General features: G+C 38.7%; 1 protein-coding gene across 1 annotated transcript in view; it reads left to right on the top strand.

The window, feature by feature from the left end:
• Positions 1-22,540, top strand: part of AXDND1 (axonemal dynein light chain domain containing 1) — a 42,171-nt gene that overhangs the window by 14,189 nt on the left and 5,442 nt on the right. The window contains 14 exon segments of the mRNA XM_070746628.1: positions 4,859-4,960; positions 6,101-6,267; positions 7,412-7,490; positions 8,929-9,163; positions 9,652-9,868; positions 11,491-11,584; positions 12,754-12,962; positions 13,649-13,745; positions 13,839-13,843; positions 18,114-18,219; positions 18,660-18,675; positions 18,678-18,814; positions 20,340-20,471; positions 20,930-21,021. Of these exon segments, the coding sequence (XP_070602729.1) occupies positions 4,859-4,960; positions 6,101-6,267; positions 7,412-7,490; positions 8,929-9,163; positions 9,652-9,868; positions 11,491-11,584; positions 12,754-12,962; positions 13,649-13,745; positions 13,839-13,843; positions 18,114-18,219; positions 18,660-18,675; positions 18,678-18,814; positions 20,340-20,471; positions 20,930-21,021 (1,688 nt within the window).

The following is a 22,540-nucleotide window of genomic DNA, read 5'->3' as shown; positions in this document are numbered from 1 at the left end:
TCGAGCTACTTTTTTTACTTTTTAATTTATTGTTAATATTGTTAATTTGTTTACCCTCTTTTAAATTTACAGAGCTAGTTTACTGGTTTTCTTTAAAATAAATATTCTAAAACATGTCTCAATTAATGTAATTTTATTGTTTTCCATTTTTATAAGTTACCAGTAGCCACTGCATTTTCTAACCTCGGCTTATACTCGGGTCAATACGTTTTCCCAGTTTTTGTGGCAAAAATTGGTGCCTCGGCTTATACTCGGGTCGGCTTATACTCGAGTATATACGGTAATTTCCTTTTAGAACTTTTGCCTACAAATTCTTGAAATCTAATTAGTAATTCTTCTCATTTTATTCTTTTTTTCATTTCTGTTACTTTTTGAGTGCATAAAAGTACAAAGGTATAAATTTTTATTTCATTTACCCTTAGAACCACCATTGATGAAAATCATTATTTTCACCTTGCAATAATGGGATAAAAAGGACCTATTACATTTTAACATGTATATTTAAAAGTAATTACTTTTAAGTATGTATGGCTCAGCTCCCTCTAACTAAAATGTGAAAATAAATCTATATTATTTTAATATACAGTAATACCTCATGATACGAACTTAATTGGTGCAAGGAGGAGATTCGTAAGACGAAAGGTTCGTAAGACGAAACATTGTTTCCCATAGGAAACAATGTAAAATCAATTTATCCGTGCAACCAAAAAACCCCCCGCAAAAAAACAGCTTTCGGCGACTGCTGGGAAGCCGCGCGGCTGTTTTAAAAGGTGACAGCTGGCCTGGGGGGTTTCCCAGCACCCCCCCGAACCCCAAACCCGGGTTTGGGGGGGTGCTGGGAAGCCCCCCAGGCCGGCTGCGACCTTTTAAAACAGCCGCGCCGCTTCCCAGCTGTCTCCTGAAGCCGAACGCCAAAGCCGAATTTCCGCATTCGGCTTCGGGAGACAGCTGGGAAGCCGCGTGGCTGTTTTAAAAGGTGACAACCGGGCTGGGTGGCTTCCCAGCAACCTCCTGAACCGAACCCGGGGTTCAGAAAAATTTTGCCTCTTCTTACGCACTTTGTTCGAGTTACGAACCGGCGTTCGGGAGGCTTCTGGGAAGCCTCGCCGCCTGGCTGTCACCTTTTAAAACAGCCGCGCGGCTTCCCAGCAGTCTCCGAACACCGGTTCGTAACTTGAAAAAAGTTCGTAAGAAGAGGCAAAATTTTTCTGAACCCCGGGTTCGTATCACGAGTTGTTCGTAAGACAAGGGGTTCGTATCTTGAGGTACCACTGTATCTGCAAACTTTCCATAAGGCCCCAGCTATATACACACATTCTACTTTAATCAACATCAGAAAGGATCAATAAAAATATTATGTTCAGTACAGTTTTTGACCATATAATAATAATAATACAAAATTAATTGCTAATGTTATGTGCAAAGAAGGATGGAAGGAATCACATTTTCTTTGAAGCAAACATAGAGGGTTTTTTTCCATCTAGTCAGCTTCTGTTGTAGCTTGAAATGCACTGTGTCCTGTGATTAAATTTCATAGGCAACTATCTTTAGTATTTATAACATTGTTGGTTTGATACTCTTCATTCCTAGCTTAAGTGAAGCACTAACAACCATTCTGGGAGGAAGGGGTGATGGAGAAAAAAAATCTAAACCCCCCATAATTTAGGTATCAAAAATTTTCTGCATGCAAAGATTTGTTACTGTTTTGTAAATCATGGAATATATATCTTTTATGTCTCAGGATTTTGAAAGAATGGCATAGGTTAGTGGTGGTGAACCTTTTTTGGCTTGGGTGCCAAAAATGTGTGTCATGTGTGATAGCACATGCATGCAAGCCCACACCCATAATACAATGCCTTTCCCCCGTGCTGCTCCCCTGCACATGAGAATAGCTCTCTTGCACGCTGACCCCCATGCATGTGCACAGGCCTCACGTCCGGTAGGCCCATTGGGCTCCTGAACCCTGTTGATGGCAAAAAATGGCCCAATGGGCCAACCAAATGTTAGTTTCCAAATTTCCAATTGGCTCATTGGGCTATTTTTCACTATCCCCAGGGTTCAGGGAAGCCTTCTGAAGCCTGGCAAGAGCGAAAAATGGCCCAACAGGCCAATCGGAAGTTCAGAAACAAATTTCTGGTTGGCTCATTGGGCCCTTTTTCGCCATCCCCAGTGTTCAGGAGGCTTTTCTGAAGCGTGGGGAGAGTGAAAACGGCCCAAAAGAAAGCCAAAAATCAACTGGCCAGTGCACAAATGGACACCGTAGTTGACATAGGGCAACACCTCGCTTGCCCTCAGATATAGCTCCACGTGCCACTTGTGACACACTTGCCATAGCTTTGCCATCAATGGCATTTGTAGCCAATTTTTCAATTGGTTGGTTATCTTAAATAGTTTTTTTGTCCCACTCTAGAAAGCTTTATCCATTCTTGTCTCAAATGCTGTCATAGTGAAACAGTTAACTTTGCTGATTGCAGAACTCATGCAATGGCTCAAGCAGCAAAAACCTCAGAAAAGTTCAGGTTTATTTATTTCTTTTCTTTGGAGATCTTTGGTTATCCAGTGTACAAGAAATATTTGACTCTACAGCCAAACTATATATGCAATAATTACCCAAGATTTGAATAATATTATATATTTTATATTTTGTAACTACTTCTCCTAATTGTTTGGTCTGTAGCATAGGATATAATAGAATGATATGACACATTGGGATAGACAGATATTAATCTCTAATTAATGAGAATAGGCAAAGAATGTATGATTCCTCCAGAGTCTCTCTGTGAGGGAGATAAGCGATTTGTAAATATGACAAATAAATGAATTACTTTGGAACTGAGATTGAAAAATAATAGATTGTATAATTTGTGAAAGGAGAAAGATAATTAATCCCAAATGAAATACATGGTTTCAAAAGACAGCGCAGTCATTTCAGGAGGCTAGATAAATAGATTTGTTGTCTCAAGCTCAGTACACAATTCAGATAAAAGAATGAACAAACAGCATGTATATTGGTTCATTCTGAGTATTTAAACTTTTTATTAGTTTGTCAAAATGTAAAATGGAAAAAAAAAGAAAATGAAAATAATTTCCAACCAAGGGAGGAAAAGGAAGGAAAAGGGTAGAGGAAAAAGGGAAAAACAAAGAAAGAAAAGCACTGACTTTCAACTCTTTTTAGGCAATGAAATACAACCTCAACCTTTTGCTTTTATATAGTAATATATACTAGTCATATCTACTACAACAAAGCCATCTAATCAGCAAATCCCAGAGTCAAAATTTCATTCTTTTCCACCTCAACCACAAAGTCAAGACATAGCTTCCAAGTGGAAACAAAGTTAGTTGTACCTGTACTCTTTTCCTTAATTCAAGAAGTCAATTTAGCTATCTCTGTTAACTCCACCATCTTTTGCAGCCAGTCATTCATTGTGGGAAATAAAGCATCTTTCCATTTGTGTGAATAGAGCATTCTTGCTGATGTGTGTTGGTTCTTTCCAAGAAAAGGACAAAGTATCACAAAGTGAAGCTTTGCTGAAGGGTATCAGAGTAGAATAGGTTCTGGAAATAAAGATGTATGAATAAACTCACTAGCCATTCTGTTCTAAGATCGTTTGCCTTTCCATCTGGCATGAAGGACAACTGAAGGTTGGAGGAAAGCAGCAGATTTGACCGGAACCCTAATTCCAAGTCTGAGGTTTAATTTTGATTTTCATTGACACACATTAGTGCACATGGGCTTGCATCATTCTGAAGGTGGGCCTTTGTGAAATTATGGTCTCCAATCTGCTTCTCTGTAGCTGTGGTACATCGTAAATAGCATGAATGCAATATCTGCAACAGAAAGAAGGTGGCAGTTTGTTATTAGGAAAAGGAAAGAGGGGAAATGTTGTATTATTTGATTTATAGGTCAGACTTCACATCTGAGATCACAATATCATTCATGTAGAGACCTTTGAATAAAAAATACTTTCTAGCTCTTTTGCCATTGCACCTTCCATCTTTCTTGAGTGTTACTGTGATAGCATTTTGTGAGTTGTGTTAGCTGAATAATTAGTTCAATGATAAGTTTACTATATAGAAAATAGTTAATCTGTTGTATTTCAGCCTGAAATACTGACATAAACATATCAAAGAGAAAATGCAAAACCTGGTTTAGACAAAAACTGTACAAGTCCAAAAATGTATTGGAATTATATGATTTGAGTAAAATAATGTCTCACTGATAGGAAGTATTTCATTGTGGTCATTGCACCCAAACGTAATGCAGACAACTATTGAATCCCAAGGTACTTCTCCTGGCTGTCATAATTCCTAACAGCAAGCTTGAGTCCTGCAGATAGAAGAGATAATAGAAATAATTTTAAAATGTTGGCTTAAAATTGGTTATAGCAGATAGGATATTCCTGTAGAAGGTGAGAGAATGCCATTGTAAAAAGAGTACATGCAATTTATAGTTCTTTTATTAAGACCCAGCTGCTGTGGCCTAGTGGTTGAGCTCTTGCCTCACAATCAGGAAGTTGTGGGTTAAATCCTAGGTAGAAGCAGATGTAGGTTCTTCTGTTTGGACAGGGGGTTGGACTAGATGACCTGCAAGGTCCCTTCCAATTCTGTTAATCTGTTAAAAAAATTGCTGCCAAATTTTATTGAGTAGTACATTTTAAACCTAATCTAATTCAGTTAATCTATGATAATTGAGTGAGGACCATTGCTTTCGCTAAATTGTTGTCTTCTGCATACTTGCTTAGAAAGTCCTTTTAGAACTTCTGAGGAAAAAAAAACCACATGAAGATGTATAATAACATCTTCATCTATACTTATTTTTCTCCTTCAAACTCTTTGATAATCTTATATGTATTTTCAGGTAGTTGAAAAGAACAAGCTGATACTTGCTCGGAGAATGTATGACAGTGAAAAAGTTTGGATCAAAGGGATGAGGCACTTCATAATGCTGTTGGCATCACAGGTACAGCTACTTGAGGATGCATTATCCATCGTTGGGGGAAATGATGCAACTTATGATAAACAAGATATAATTAAGCTGCATGAATGAAGTCTTTCTGTTTGTTAGCTTCCTTGTTCTACACTCAGCTTCCGGATTACAGCAGCATACAAATCTGAATAAACAAACAAGGTTTACATCAATATTCATATTGGCTTTTGCATGCAGGATAAGTTTTTTTGACAGCTCCATATGTGGTACATAAGATATTACACAAACAATAGCATGCAGAGTTTTGAAACTATAGTCATGATTTGAATATTGTTTTTTGCATGAGATGGATTTTGTATATTATATTTTTTATCTGCAGCTTTAAGAGGTGATATTGTGCTTATGCTCTCCAATCTATATAGCTTATTGTACTAGAAGAAAATGGTAGGTATATTCAGCACCTTTCATTAATACAGTATTAGCTGGTGAAAATTCAAAAATTAGAAGAGGAATGCAACTTACATTTTTGTCTCTGATACCAAAAAATAACTAAAGTTGATGAAATCACATCAAATTATCTGCATTGGCAATAAAAGGCAATCCAGACACATCCCTTCTAGCATACTATCAGAGTATATAAATGAATAAAATATTATTTGATGGTTAAATAATGAATATCAGTAAGTATAATATGCTGTTGTGACTTGTATATGTCTAATATATAGGATCTATAGACTAGAAAGTGTTTCAGTTGTTGGGTAGCACAATATTGCTTCTTAAAACTCTCTTTTTTTTTTGCTCAAGCAGCCTTTTTCTTGAATATGCCATGTCTCATATATTGCCTAGATAAATTAAATAATAAAATGGCAAAATTACTAGAAACTGAAGACTGGTGATAATGCTTATTGTTATTTGTCCGTATTTGAACTATTATGAGCCAAACATCTGTCTAATTTATTCCAGGATCACAGTGGGATGAACTGTGAGGTTATGAAGACTTTCAAGTTTCCTTGGAGTTGAGTGACTCTAAATCAAATAAAATAAATAATACATAAATAAATAATATGTTCACACTGTAGATATAAATCATAAAAAATATATTTTTAAATGATTGCTTGGATATTCATGCTTAACCAAAAGATTCTTTTTCTTCTTTTCTTCCACCATACTTAGGATTCTACTGAACTTTCTAATCTACAGCATTGGACACAAGAATTCCGGGAGCTTTTGAGAGAAACTGAAGTACAAATGGTACAAATTGAAGAAATTACAAGAGAAAGGACAAGGAGTATTCAGAATGGTTTGACGGGTTGGCTCAATTACTTCCAAAAGCATGTTCTGTGAGTTTGATAAATGTTCCTTTCTTTCTTTGCTTTATGGCCTGACAATTATAATTCCAACATAATCAGCCAACCCTATGCTAAGGACATGTGCAACAAACTTAAGGATTGGCTGGGAAATCTGGTGGTGGAAGAGCAGGCTGGTTTTAGAGAAAGTAAAAAACAAGTACAGTAGACCAAATATCAATGGACTTGTTAAAAAAAAAATTAACCAACAATGTGGTATCCTTTTATGCTACCTCCATAGATCTTTAGGCAACATTTGGATTCTGCAAGCAGGACCAAATTTTGGGAGAAGCAGAAACCCTGTCAGTTCACCATAGGCTTCTCCATTGGTGCCCTACACACCAATACCATTCTTAAAGATAGGTGCAATATGCAAGAGTTTCTCTCAGTCATTTAAAACTCAAAAGCAACGTGGGCACATGTGAATGGCTCAGGTGTAAGACAGATTAGAGAGCTATGCTTCCTTTATGATCTAGACTTGGCTACTGTTTACATAAAACCCAAACAAATTTGAGTTGAAGTTATTGATGAAGTTTGCCAGATTTTATACTAGAACAGTGTTTCTCAACCTTGGCATCTTTAAAATGTATGGACTTCAACTCCCAGAATCCCTTCAGTTTTGATTTGCTAATTGGAGAATTCTGGGAGTTGGAGTTCATGCATCTTAACATTGCTAAGGTTGAGAAATACTGTACTAAAATATTATGATAGCACAACACCTTGAAGTACCAAATGTATTTTAGCCAGTATTTTGAGTGAGAACTTGCATTTCTCAGAAAATCACAATCTAGTTAGAAGTTGCAATTGCCAATGGCAACTAGGTTGTTAAATGAAATGGTCATTAAGTGAAACTGCTACTACTGTACTTATAATCTTACTTCAGTTTTGCTTTGCTTTATAGACCTGTGAACGTTGTAAATGCAAGATTTGGTTGCAACCTTACATCATTATAACTGCAAATGGTCACTAAATGAGGCAGTGTCTTAATGAAGACTATGGGTAGTTAAATAAACCATGGTTCAGTTAACTAATGGGAAGTGAGTAATGTAAACACAATGCAGACTGCATGATATGCATAAAGGTTTAGTATTTGTATTTTTCGCTACACATTTCCAGCTTTCTATTCTTGCTTTTCCAGTGGAAAAGGAACCTATAATTTTGAAAAGGGAGCTACTTTGTTAGAACAAATCCTTGTGGATCTCAAGGTTTGGGAAAAGGTAAGGGTCATTTTGTTTCATGTTTTTATTTATAGACTTCCCCTTAAGTAGGACTGCAATAAACAAAATGCCATTTATTAAACCTATTCCTGTTAATTACTTACAGTGCCAGTGGGCTTTCCCCAATGAGCTGTAGTGAGCCTCAGTAGTGGTCACAATCTCTGCATTTCAACTCAAAAATGAGTTATTGTATTTTCATACAAAGGTGCCCTTCCACCTTTCTTTCCCTCTTCACTCCTGGGGTTGCTTTATTTATTTTAGGTATCAACAAGGGAAGATTGCATATTAATGAGGATTAGCTATCGAGCAGATATTGGGTGCCTCCTACAATAAAAGAAGAAAACCAGTTTCTAATGTGTTGAACTCCAGGCCCGCGGGCCGGATCCAGTCCACAAGGTGCTTAGATCTGACCTTGGAAACAGCAACGGCCTGGCCCACAGTGCCTCTGCCAGCGAAAATGCAGCTCAGGATAGCCACATGAGGCCCTCAAAATGCCATTTTTGCTCACAAAGGGTTGCAGGAGGCTGCTGCAACCACAAACAAAGCTCAGGACCCCATTTTTGCTGGCAGAGAATTTAAGCCACCACAGGCACCCCTGACACGAGTGACATCGAGTTTGCCATGCCCACCTCAGCCACAGCCACCCCAGCATCCTGAGGTGAAAGACAACCTTGATGCATCCCTCAATGAAATGGAGTTTGATACCCCTGGTCTAACTGGAGCAGACAAGTTTTTTTATCTCACAATTTTACAAGAGTAACTAGGAAAAGAAAGCTTGTCTTTGCAGATTATTTTCCAGCTGTGAGTTTTAAAATGCAGTTCAATCCGAGGACCTCATCATCACTGACATCCTTCAGTCTCAAAAGACAATGGTATCATGCTTTGGAAAGAGTTCCTAAAATGCCATATGCAAAGCTGGAGTAACCTCTCCAGAGTACGAAGCCTGGGTAGGTTAGTATGGAGGATAGACTATTACCCAAGCAGCAGATCCTCCCACTCCATGTCTGTGAAATAATCCAATGGAATGGCAAAACCAATATGATTAGTTCCAGCTATGTCGCAGGAGTTATGAGAACATGGCTGTACATAGTCACTGCTTCCAGGACTCTGGCTCTGGATTTTGCCTCAAGCTTTACTCCTGAAGCCTTTTCCAATGATGGATATAGCCACAAGGCAGTGGAGGTTTGCAGTCAGAGTTCCTCTTCTTCTAGAAGATGGTTTTGCCACTTTATCTATCATTGGGATGGAGAGCCCTCTTCTGCCTTCAAAACCATTGACCACCTTCAATTGCAGGACAACAATAGTGTTAAAAGTGTACCAGATGATAGCTAATATTTGCTCCTAAGATTATCAGTTTAGGGGAGGAGAAAGCTGTAGTGTTTTTTTAAATGGGAAATCTTTCAGGATAAATAAATACATTTATTGCTTTTTCTTTCAGATGTTAAATGATGAATTGACACAGTATGGGGGGGACGTGCTTCTATTGAGACTGGAGCCCCTCAAGACGGCTACCAAACTGCAGAAACAGTGGGTTGATCTGGGAGTTGCTTTGCATGGCCGACACAAAGATCTCCAGGGCAAGAAACCAGTTGAGTCAAAAATGCTGGAAGAAATCAATAAAGACTGCAAGAATCTCAATGAACAGTATTGTACAAGAGTTAATGGGGAAAATGGTAAGAAATGGTCAGTATTTTTAAAAAGATTTCCTTTTGAGAAATCAATATGTTGCGCAGATGAGAATTTATTTTAATTTAAATCTAAAGACAAATATAAAATATACCTGACATGTAAAATCTTTTCAGTAAAACAGATCTAAAGCCATATAATTTTTTTTTAAATGTGACAATAGATATTGGCAGCAGGTCTTTATGGAAAACAAAGGTTGGATTGTTAGTTCTCATTCACTGTTTGTTTGAAAAATATGCTCCAAAAAAAGCTAATAATTGATAAGTGTGCTGTTTCATGCCTTTTTATGTCATTGCCTTGTTCTATCCAAAAGAACATAACTAACTATAAAACTAAACAATTTAAAAATATGATAAAGTATATGAATCTGGCTGCTACAAGGGACAAAATATATTTAATCCAGGTTTCTTGAGAAGTAATACTCTATTCTGCTCCATTTCTTTATAAAGATAGAGATATAATTTCTTTTCTCCAGGCTCTGCCAAAATTGTAATAACTTTATTGAACAGTTTGGAAGAGTGGACTTTCAAGTTATTATCCACCAAGCAGAAGACGGGATTGTATGAAACAGACTGGGTACATTTTTTCCAAGCTGTTTCTGATTGGCTGGTGCAATTGGGAGATCTGCTGAAAATTACTGGTACTTCTGAGGTTTTACATGAACGAAAGCTTAGGACATTTGCAACTTCCCCGTAAGCTGCTATCATTTTCAGAGTGGTTGTTTTTCTTCTCTTTTAGAACATTCTTGTAAAATGTTTGAATGTATTACTTTGATGAGTAACCTTGTGCATTTTATATTTTCATACACATTTTATATGTTGTTTCTATGAATTTTATGCACCGTGTTGCATTTTCCTATACCATATAAAATAAATAAAAACTTCACACTTTCAATTATTGCAATATATTCTTTGTCAGGCAACTCTTGAAAATTTTCTATTGCCATGAGTGCTGAGGATCTCCATTCTATCTTGTTACAGTTTGGAACTCTGTGTTCAGAACGTGAAAGAATAAATGCACATCAAGGAAGGCATTTCTCAGTTAGGATAACCTATGGCTATCCTAACTGGGCCATCATCAAATGCACAAAAAGATCTATAGGACCCTCTTCATGAGAGACAAAGAAGACAGTGTAGCAATGTTGTCATGCCATATGTTGCAGGAATATCTGAAAAGCTCAGGAGGATTTTCAACCAACACAACATACATGCACACTTTAAACCCATTATAAATACATTAAGACAGAAACTTTTTCACCCAAGGACAAAACATTCAGACACAAACAGAGCACAACACAGGAGAATAAACTCATCAGGACAGGATTCAGCAGTCCATTTGCATCTGAAAGAGAAGGTTCATTCATTTGAAGACAGCAAGATTCACATTCTGAACAGACAGGACCACTGGTTTGAAAAGGGGTTAAAGAGGCCTTTTATTATTAAAAGTGAACTGCTCTCTCTCAACAGGAGGGGTGTGATACAACACTTCCTATCTCCCATTTAAAATGCAATCCTAAACAGGTTCCACACCAGGGATAAAATGCACTTACCTTCGCTACCAGTTTGGAGATGTGAGCGTGCTCACATGCATCTCTTCTGCACATGCACAGAACCTTCTGCACATGTACAGAGGGTCAGTGAGCTTTGAATCGGTTTGGTTCGCCAAACTTTTTCAATCGTCTCTACTGCCTCCACTGAGGTGGGCTGAGATGGTAGAATTTCACCACTGTTCCACACCCATTTACACTCATTCAGATGACTCTGAGGATGCAGATAAAACCTCAAGTGCCCTCAATCACCCTCAGAGATATAATATCTAAATCTGTTTGTGCTAATGACCAGATGACTGCAAAGAATATAAATCCTTCAACTCCCTGCCATTCTGTCATAACCAAAGAAGCTTCTTGGATGGGAAGCAAAATGTTTTCAAAGGAAAAAAAAACAAGAATCCCATTTGCCTTTTGGATAAAGCACCTTTGCGACAAGAATAATGATAATAGGCATATTAGCAGTGCAATTGTTTGTGAAGTCAGCAGTTGGCAAATAAGTAATTCAGACAAATTGACATAAATAGCAAGAAAAAGATTATTGTCTAGCTCTCTCTTTTTCTATCCTGCTCTCAAAATTGGATTTTACATGTACTTGTTCCGTACAGATTATAGCTTCAGTGTAAAACATGGGTGTTATTTTTTGCTTGGTACAGAATTTGGGGGGGATGTTTAGCCCATTTTGAATTTTAAAAGTAGGAATCTTTGTACTAAAAAGTGAGAGCTGACCTAAGGTCTTAATATGATATCTCACTTGCTTCCATTAAGGGTGATAGCTGAGGATCTGTTCAAGAAGATTCAGAATTGGCTCCTGACAACTACTAACAGTTCTGAAAGAGAAAATAAACAACTTTCTCGTGAGGTACACATGTTGTTTATCAAGTGAAATATTAAGAATTGCCTTCGCTACCGGTTCAGGACTCTGAATGTGCACATGCGTGCGGTCGACTTGCTCACGCACGGAACTTCTGTACATGTGCAGAACCTTCTTCACATGCGCAGATCATCCGTGATGAAGTCTGGGTGGGTGGGCGGAGCCTTGTGCTACCGCTGCTACTAATTCGCTGAACCGGGGTGAACTGGTAGCAACCCACTACTGGCCCAAGGGCACAAATCACTATATAAGCTATGAGCATATATTAGGATGACACACCTAATTTAGTTAAAAAGGCAATAAGCAGCCTCTTTTGAAAACTACCACTAATGAATCATGAGTTACTTTCAATACTCGGTGGAAAATAATTGCTCAGGCTTTAAAGAGTCAATGAGAGAAAGAGTAGATATGTGATATGAGAGTCGTGAATTGATATTTCTCATACTCTGGTGTGTTTTGACTAGAATTCAGGATTCTGTTCTATCTATCTACTGTATCTATATCTATCTGTCTATCTCTCTATCTGTCTACCTGTCTACCTACCTACCTCTCTATCTAGCTATCTAGCTAGCTACCATATCACATTCCTATAGACTTTTCCCCTCCATTAGTCTGCTCCTGCCACCCTGTTGGAGGTGGGGAGAGAATATCTTTTTGGTGCTGAGACTATTGACTTTTGTTTCCCATCCTTCTCTTGCTATGTTTCTTGCTTATGGCAGTGTTATGAGGTGATTGGCACTAAGGAGACTGACATTGAAACGTTGGGTGGACATATCTTCGGAGGGAACTTATAGCAGCAAGGCACATCCTGCCCTTCCCCCAAAATTGCTTCAAAGCACTTTGTGATGGTTCGAATGCTTAGCACAGCTTGTGTGGGCAGGACTAGTAAAAGCTTCTGAAGTAGAACATGGGAAGACAGGCAGAGGCTGCCTTTATAAAGGTTCAAATTGGAGACAAAAGTTAATAGGAAATCTTTGTACCAGACCAAAAAGGATGCATGAGTTAGCCGTCCCTATATTTTGCCTTGCTTATATGATCGTTATCTCCACCATCCCCAGTGTTCATTTATAAGAAGTAAACCAGTAGGAATTAATATGCATGGCAGTCTTATTGAATTTTGGTGTAACTTGAATCCTGATCAATTTATACTTTTGCAGTTGACTGATTTCCACAATGTTCTGAGCAAATGGATGGTCAACCTGCTGATGGACATGGTGCCAGAGCACACCTCTTCTGATACTATCCCTTTGAGTGACACTGAAATATCAATGCAAGCACAACGCAAGATGCTGAATATTTTGAATCTTGAAAAAGAAGTAATGGGTTTGGCTGCTCAGATGACCCAATTTTCCTCTTATCTAGTCAGGTACTATAAATTCTCCTCAGATTTTATAACATCAACGTCCATAAAGGAATAGCAACATGACGCCTGTGACAGACATAAACTGTTCTACAGTGACTACTTCATGCTATCTTTGGCAATAATAGTTCCCACCTCTTAAATCTGCCAGGGGATGAATGCAGCTACATTGTATTTTGTATAGATCAGGAGCCAGCAGTGTTTTTGTAATTTTTAAAATTACATTTTCAACTATCACATTTAAGGATCCCTAGTTGGAATTTTTAACCTGTATGGAATGAGTGGTGGTACTTTTAATATTAACCCAGATGTTAGGCATACTGAATTAGAGGTGTAACAAAATTGTTTCATTTTGTGCTGAAAGTTGATGGGAAGGACAATTTTAGAGATCAGAAATGCAGTCACAGTTTCCTACAACTGATGTAGACATAGTGATCTTTTCTGTCTCATTTATTGCACCATCCCTCCCTACTTAATAGTTGAGATCCAATGTAGCTAAATCCTATTTGAATTCCATTTTTTGCATTATCCAAGAGAGAAATCATTTTATTGTGCAGAATCTTCACACCATTAATTTAGCTCAATATCCTGATCCCTGGATCTAGACAAATTAGATTCTTCCTTAATTAGTGTGGTATTTTTGTGGTGACTTAAAACATGGTTATAAATTAGGTGATATTTTCCATTCCTAGTTGCTGCAAAGAAATGGTTTCAGCTACAACACGTAAGAAACTGGCTGCTTCTGACCCTGATGCAGAATACGAATTGAAACAGTTAGAGAAGATCAAGGTAAAAAGAAAGAACAATAACTGTCCTATGTTTCCTTGGCTCAGTTCAAATCCTTCCTAAGGTTGTGATTTTGAGTTAATTTTAGAATGAAAGACGGAGTTCTTTTGTTTGGGCCAATATGATTTATTTTAAATCTGCTACAAGCTTTCTGTCAGCCTCCACACTGCCTGCTTGCTTCGGCTGCCATAGAAATGGAGATGGGATGGGGGAAAGATTAGATATTTGGGAGGGAGAAGTGTGCTGGAGTTGTCTCTACTTCTGTTTGATTAGAAAGTTAGGGAGGAAAGGTCTCATCGAGTACTGTCAGTCTGCATGGACATGTTTATAGCCTGCTCAAGGTCAAGGGCTTTGAAAGACCAGAGGTGGAAGCCCAACCAGCCAGTGCGCCCATCTGACATTTTGGGACATGGGGATGGGATGGTTTGCCCAGGAAGGGTTATGACGGAGGGTTTTGGAATTCTTTTTATATGCATTTATGTGCCTTTTGCCTCAGAACTTTTTTCCCCTTTGGGGCTATCAGTTCTGGTCTAGTAAAAGTACTCATCTCTATCAACATGGAGTTGGGGGTTTTCTTTCCTGGACTTTGAATGGAAATGCGCCTGACACTTTCATTCTTGAATATTGTTATTGTGTAAGTGAAAGCTTCATAAGCGTAGATATACAGACTGATTCCTGTTCTCAAGAAGTGTGGGGAAAAAGAGAGAGATAAAAATGGAAAGTGACGAGCCTTATGGCACTATACTCATAAAGCTTAACTTGTAGACTTTGCCACAGAAGACATCCTTAGTTGGGGCAATGGCATATTTTCTGTGACCAACCTCATTTCATCATTTAGATTTTTTCACCCTCAACATTGTGTCTAGCAGCACCACTCATAAACAAAATTAATTGGTTGTTTGTTTGTGATGGTCATTGACATCAGCTGCTTTCAACCCATGTGTTGGGGCTTGTTTGCTTGACAGCTTTCCCTTAATTGGTTAATGGGCAATTTTTGCCCATAGTTACTGTTTCCCGATCCACATCCTGTGCCTGAAAGGACTCCTCCCATCCACTCTATTATCACTAAAGCTTTAAGATGAGGTGAGTGCTCTACTTTCTAAAAATGAAAGTTCCTAGAAATGATCTCTCCTGTTCAGCAGAAGATATGGCTTTACTCTGCTTTATGGTGCTGATAAAGATGGCAAGATCCCTATCCTTCATCATCATGTATTTTTTAATCCTAGAGTTCTGTATGGTTTCTCTTACATTTGTCCTTCCCATTTTAGAAGAGATCATTAGTTCATATCTAAAAAGCTTAAGAATACTTAACTCTTTATAAATATTTTTTTCAATAATTTTATTGAGAAATATATCAAACAAGTAGAACTAATACAACCCAATACAGAAATATATTAAAAATTGTTATTTTTAATTATTTAAAAATTTAAAATTAAGAATGCAGGTTAAAAAACAAAACAACAAAAATGGAAAAAGGAAGAAAACAGAAAAAGGAAATAATTTAGTTTGCTCTTTTCATTCTGCCGCATGAATCCCAGCGACCAGTTAGGTCCCACAGAGTTGGCCTTCTCCGGGTCTCGTTGACTAAACAATGTCGTTTGACGGGACCCAGGGGAAGAGCCTTCTCTGTAGTGGCCCCAACCCTCTCGAACCAGCTCCCCCCCAGAGATCAGAATTGCTCCCACCCTCCTCGCCTTTCATAAGCTCCTTAAGACCCACCTCTGTCATCAGGCATGGGGGAATTGAGATATTCCTTTCCCCCTAGGCCTATACAATTTATGCATGGTATGTTTGTGTGCAGTGTTTCCTCTAATTTTTTTGGGGGGTGGGCGGAAAAGTATAGTGTCTGAGCGGCAGTCCCTTCGGGACTGGGCGGCACAGAAATAATAAACAAACAAACAAACAAACAAACAAACAAACAAACAAATAAAAAACCCACCCTGTTTTGCCTCAGAGAATTTCAGAATAAAATACTGTACTGTGTGTCTATAACAGTGAGCTCATAATAGGGCAACACTATCAATATCAAAATGCCACCTAAATAGTTGGGCTAGTTTCAAACTAGATTTTGATTTTCTTTCTCTCTTCCTTACTTCCCATTCTTTTTCTTTCTCTTTTCCTTCCTCTCTTTTTTCTATCTGTTTCTCTCTCTTCCTCTCTTCCTCTCTCTCTCTCCTTCCCTCTCACTCTTTCCCTCTCGGCTTCTGGGCAGGTTTGGAAAACTCTGAGTTGATGATGATTTTTAAGTGAGCGATTGCTCACTGCTCAGCTTAGAGGGAACTATGTTTGTGTGTATGCTTGGTTTTTAATAAGGGTTTTAAAATTATTTCAAATATTAGATTTGTCATATGCTGTTTTATTATTGTGTTAGCCGCCCGAGTCTACGGAGAGGGCGGAATACAAATCTAATAAATCCATTTAAAAAATTTATTATCTGCATAAATGTTTTTAAAAAATTTAAATCACCTCCCAATTCCGTTTTAAATCCAGTATTTCCATCTCTTTCCTGTAGATTGCAGTTTTTAAATGTGCCTCACAGTCCAACTCACTTTTATTCAATGGGGATTATTTCTCTTCAATACGGTAATACCTTTTTGATCCTGTATAGTCTTAAATAACTGAAATATCTGCTGGACCTCAAAATCAAATATTTACTTTAAGATAGCCATGCAGTGCCATCTAACCTTGAACGTTTTTTATCAGCCAGAATGTAAACAGAAGATTTCCTCCTCATAAGGATGATCATTTCAATTTTTTCAAAGTCTTTCTTTAATTTAAACTCATTGAATCCTTTCATTTAAAATCTTTCTGAAGTAAGGACTATAATTTCCCTTTAGCTGTATATTGAAAAAAAGAAAATTCTTACAAAACTAAAACCTCATAATTTACTTTTTAAATGGATTGAAGAGAAATTAATTCAGAGAATACCAAACTTGCAGTTAATCAATACTTGATAAATCAATCTTTTTCAGTAGTTAACAAGCAATAAGAAAAAAAACCCCCTACAAAATACTGTATTTTTCAGAGTATAAGACCCAAAAAGAGTATGAAATTTGGGTTCATCTTATACACCGATGTAGCCTCACCCAGCCACCCCCATCCTTGGTCTCTGCCTCCCAGCAATTTACCTACTTGCAGCAAAAAGAATAGAGCCTGATTAGCATAAGGAAATGATATTAGCCTCCAGACCACCAGCTGATTCAGCACAGGCAAGGCTACCTACTAGAACTGAAAGTGAAACTAGCAACAAGGAGGCAAATTGTTGGAGGTGGGCTGCTGGCAATGTTGGACTGCTGAAACTGCAAAGAGGTAAGTCACTAACTATAAATGTTATAGAATGTTCAAATTATTAGACTTAATTTTTAAAGACGGCTTTATTTATTATTTATTATTGATCTGAAAAGGCCCAGTGATATTGTATCTTCTTTTAAATAGCAGAGAATACTTCCAGAAAGCCACATCAGTTTTAAGGATCTGTAAAAGTATAATCTGAAATGTAATAGTGTTATATTTTACTATTAAGATAAGGCAGTTAAGTTAAACCCTGAGTTAATCATGTTTGGAGTAGATCTATTTAAATAATTGGGAGGAGTTAGTGTGATTAAATTTAAGAAAACTTTCTGGCATTAATATACTGCCATAATGTACCTTTCTCCAATTCTTTGCTATTTCTATGTGCCAGACACCTATGCATAGAAATACCCAAGAAACTGTGTATATCATCTGTACTGTTTGTGTTTGGTTGGAGGCAAATTGCTGGAAGGCAGAGGCAGATTTCCCCCCCCCCCTTTTCTCCCCAAAACTAAGGTGCGTTTTATACTCCGAAAAATATGGTAATTAAATATGAGGTTTGGTCAAACTATGAGTCTATAAAAGGTTTTATTAGCAACACATAGGATACAAGTAACCACCAAAAAAAATCAGTTCTGCTATCTACTCACAAAAAGCAGGCACTCCAGAATATACTTTATATAGGTATTCTCAATTGTCTCCTTAATCCAGAGGCAATTTTGACTGGATCCAGTATCTAGTTGCCTTTCAATTGTAATACCTCTGCCATTCCACAGATTACTAGTACCGGTATTTGTTATTTATTCTAGAATTTCCAAAAGCCTGACACTCAGATTAATGGGCCAACAACAAATCAATAGAGTGGATCCAATATACCATCCAGTCAGGGGCTTCATCCAAATTATACACAAGAAGCTGATAAAATGGACAAATCAAAATGGACAACACTATTTTCAACAATGAATTATTATAACTGATGACTTTTTAGGAATTTGCTGAGGAGCAATGTTGTATCACAAAAAGAGAATTAAAGACTTTTGCTAATTGAAAAATAATATTTTCTTTCTTTTTTTCAGACAGAGTGCCTGATTGGATTGAGACATGCAATCTTCTTTTATCTGGAATGAAGACATCTCCTACCAAGTTAATTGACCAAAAGGAGCTTATATATTACTTTGGATCAGAGGTAGGGAAAGATGCAAATGAGAGAAAAAAAGTTAAATTGCAATTTACTTTTTAATTGCAATACTGTTATCTTTCTTTAACATTGGGTAGCCATGTTTTTAGCCAGCGGGGTGAAACACTTTCTAAATTGGGGGTCATCAATATAGCCATCCATCTTACAACATACTCTTTTCTGTGTTCTATGCATCTACATACTGTACTCCTCCTTAGAGTATACATAGTTGAGTACCTTTATCAGGAAATAGCAGAATAATAGTTATGCCTGCAATAACCTACCCAGGGACAACTCCGTAGGAAGCACTAACAGGTACATGTTTCTGAAAAAAATTACATTAACCAAAGGATGTCCAAACTTTCACTTTAATCAAAGTAGAAAAGTAACAGTGAGAACAAAATCTCAGATTGGATTTCTGGTTACCAGCCTTTCTCTGTTACCTCAAGATTTTGCAACCAAAACGAAACTTCCCCCTCATCCAGAGTATACCATGGAGAGCACTTCTCCCACTCAAGCAGAAGAAATTCCCGGAGAAGTCAAGAAAATGGAGAAAGCAGGTTCTGAGCAATCCTAGAAAAGGAGTCCCTATTGGAAATGCAGGGTGACTATTTCCATTAGAAAATTAGCACAACATTTTTAAAAAGCAAAGTTCTTATTTATTAGTCAGATAGGATACAATTAAATAATATTTCATCTTCACATGAGATTGCCTGGTAGTGGGGGGAGAGAGGGAGAAGGTGGCGTCCACTAGCAGAGAGGGAAGAGTACAATATTGGTGCTTCTGGGACAGTGGAGCTGGGAAGCGTCTGGGTCTGGCTTACCCAGCCTCTTTTCCTCTCGAGTCAGCTTTCCCTTTTAGGGAGCCGCAGTCTTAACGATCAGGAAGGCTGCGGGGGAAGAGAAAAGCCAGTGAAACTTGCTTGAGTGGAGGCAGGAGAGCAAAGCTTCAGTCTGCTACTGACCTCTTTATTCCCCCCACGCTCTTGAAGCACCAGGTAGAACCACACGAGCCGCAGAGGCTTTATAGCGTCCTGTCTCCATGTTGAAGCAATTGAAGGGCCTTCTCTCTGGAAACACTGTCCTTGTTCAGATTCCCTGCCTCCCCCTGGTGACTCTCGGCCAAGCGTAGCTGCCCCACCAACTGAGGAGAGAAAGCAGACCCGCTTCGGCATCCCCTACCCTCACCTGCACCCAAAATCTTTCACGTGTTGAAATGTTTCTTGAAAGTCACCCCAAAGGGTGAACAAAATAGGCTCCTTATCCCAGTGTTTCCCAATCTTGGCAACTTGAAGATATTTGGACTTCAACTCCCAGAATTCACTGGCTGGGGACTTCTGGGAGTTGAAGTCCAGATATCTTCAAGTTGTCAAGGTTGGGAAACACTGCCTTATCCTACCTTCTCATTAGGAATAGTCTTCAACTTATGGCCACAACTTGAGACAAACTTTCCATTGCTAAGCAAGATTTAAGTGAGTTTTCCTCCATTTTGTGATTTTCCTTGCCACCATTGTTAAACGATGTTCGGTAGTAGTAAAAAGCAGAGAGGGAAATTCTATCTTGTTGAGGCCTTAGAGGTAAGCAGCCAGGAAGCAGGGCCGGGCGTGGTGAGTAGCGTTAAATTTGGCTTATCCACCCAGTCACATGACCATATCTACCCCGTCCGTCATTAGGGCAGAGAACCAGTTTTTAAATTATTTGAATTCCACCATTGTTTTAACTTTATTGGGAATATTCAAAAAACAAAAGAAAGTTTGAGAATATCGACAGAGTTCCTGCTTTAGCGAAGAAAGAAGAATAATAATTTACTGCATTGTCATCTTGATATGATTTTAAATGGGATAACTTGCTCAGAATGGAAATAGTAAGTAATAATTGTTTTCAAAGGTAAAAGGTAATCCGATAAGACTAAAAACATAAACCCCAAATCTTAGGCTTCATCTTTAGGAGCATAATTCCCCCCCCCCCCAACTCCAGTACCTGTGATTCTTGTAAAATTATACTAATAACTTCCTATTATTATGATGATTTTTGTATCAAAAATCTGACCTTCTATTGAAGAGTTTGGCTTTCCCAAGAGACAAATATTACGCTGCCTGCTTTTTCTTTCTTTCTTTCTTTTTGAGTAGCAATCGGTAGCTGGTTCTAGCAGTGAAATTGCAGATGAAAAGCCTGAGATTGATTATCAGATGAGATACATTGCCCACGATGATAATATATATTGCAGAACCTTGACTGCCGAAAAAATTTCAGTTTCAGGGGTATGTATTTATGAATCTCTACTGTGCAAGTGGCTCTACTTCTAGCCAAGGTGAGCTAATTCAGTTCTTTTAAGGATGTTAAAATGTGAAATGAGCCAGCTGGATCTAACATATAGGGCACTACCCAATTGGAAGAGTTTCTGCACAACCCCCTCTGAAAGTAATGGAAACTATATGAAACCATGATGGAACTCTTGTGCAGCATCTTTTTTTTGGTTGAATTTTTGCATGAGAAACGATATGGCGAAAGAGCATTCATGAGACCAGCTTCTTTGGAACGTTACTACCTTGGGCACCAAATTTATTGATCAGAGGTGTACAGAAAATAGTTAACCTTCCTAAATTCAGACTTATTCTTTTATTTTAGTGGTCTTAATACTCCATTTAATCTTTTTGCCAAGTCATTGTGTCACTTTCTTTTGCTTGAGTCTCTTTTCATTACTTTTTTTTAATTCTAGAGAGAATTGTATGCCAGTCAGCCAACCACTGAATTCTCTAAAAAGGAATTTCAGATACTAGCTTCACTAGAAATTCTGGAGGAACGCCTCATGTGAGTACAAAAAAAGTTGATCAAGGGAGGTGTATACTTGCCCAGACTTATTGTTGGCACAAAAATATTAGATAAACCTGAGAACCAGATACTGTTCCATGTGTCTGTTAATACACATCCCTTTTATATTATCTATTCTGCGGACACACTCTCATTTCTCTGAGAATTTACTTTTTCTCACAGACTTAAACATGTTTGGTAGCTGACATCCAGCTCTGAGGTCTAGATACTTGACAGTTGTGAATTTTTGAATTACTGATTCTTATATAGATTTGGGATAGTAAGAATCTGAATCTCTGCTATGTTTTTTAAGGCAGCCTTTTGAACATTGTACAGAGGTGGGGGTCTGCTTTCAAGTCAGTCTGAACAAACCCCTGCAAGCAGGGGTCCCCAAACTTTTTACACAGGAGGCCAGTTCACTGTCCCTCAAACTGTTGGAGGGCCGGACTATAAAAAAAATGTATGAACAAATCCCCATGCACACTGCACATACCTTATTTAAAGTAAAAAACAAAATGGGAAAAAATACAATATTTAATATTTATTCTCCCCCCCCCCTCTCTTGTCCGTCTCTCTTTCTATTTCTCTCTTGCTTGCTTGCTTTCTCTTCTCTCTTTCTCTCACTCACTCTCTTTATATCTCTCCCTCTTTCTCTCTCCCCCTCTCTGTCTCTCCCTCCCTTTCTATCTCTCCTCTCCCTCTCTCCCTCTCTATCTCTCCCTCTTTCTCTCCCTCTCTCCCCTTTCTCTCTTTCTTTCTTTCTTTCTCTTTCTTTCTCTCTTCTCTTTCTCTCACTCACTTACTCTTTGTATCTCTCCCTATCTCTCTCTACCTTTCTTCTCTTCTCTCCCTTTCTCTCTGTCCCTCTCTTGCTTCCTCTCTGTCCCTCTCTTTCTTTCTCTTATCTCTCATTCTCTCACTCACTCTCTTTGTATCTCTCTATCTCTCCTCTTTCTCTCTCCCTTTCTATCTCTCCTTCCCTTTCTCTCTCTCCTCTTGCTTTTTTCTCTCTTTCTCTCTCCCCTCTTTTTTTCTCTCTCTCTCTTTCTCTCTCATACACCACGCCGGCAACAGAGAGAGAAAGAGAGAGGCAGAGGTCGGGCGCGTTACTGGGAGGTGGAGGCGGCGTGGGGACGCTGGGTGCCGGGGACACCGAGGAGGGGGTGGACGTGGCCTCTCAGCTGCAGAGCCGAACAAGGGCGGAGGCAACGGCGGAGTCCGGCGCTGGGGCCATGCGGGGCCGCTCATCCAGGGAGGGCGTGGACTGGCAAGTCGCCCTCCGCTCTCTCTCTTTCTCTCCCTGTTGCCGGCGTGGTATATGAGAGAGAAAGAGAGAGGCAGAGTCGGCGCAGTTACCGGGAGGTGGAGGCGGCGTGGGGACGCTGGGTGCCGGGGACACCAGGAGGGGGTGGACGTGGCCTCTCAGCTGCAGAGCCAAACAAGGGCGAGGCAACCGGAGTCCGTCGCTGGGCCAAGCAGGGCTGCTCATCCAGGGGGCGTGGACGGCAGGTCACCTCCG

Source organism: Erythrolamprus reginae, chromosome 3 (genome assembly GCF_031021105.1).
Source record: "Erythrolamprus reginae isolate rEryReg1 chromosome 3, rEryReg1.hap1, whole genome shotgun sequence".
Classification (NCBI taxonomy): domain Eukaryota; kingdom Metazoa; phylum Chordata; class Lepidosauria; order Squamata; family Dipsadidae; genus Erythrolamprus; species Erythrolamprus reginae.
This window is presented reverse-complemented; position numbering and strand designations above follow the sequence as displayed.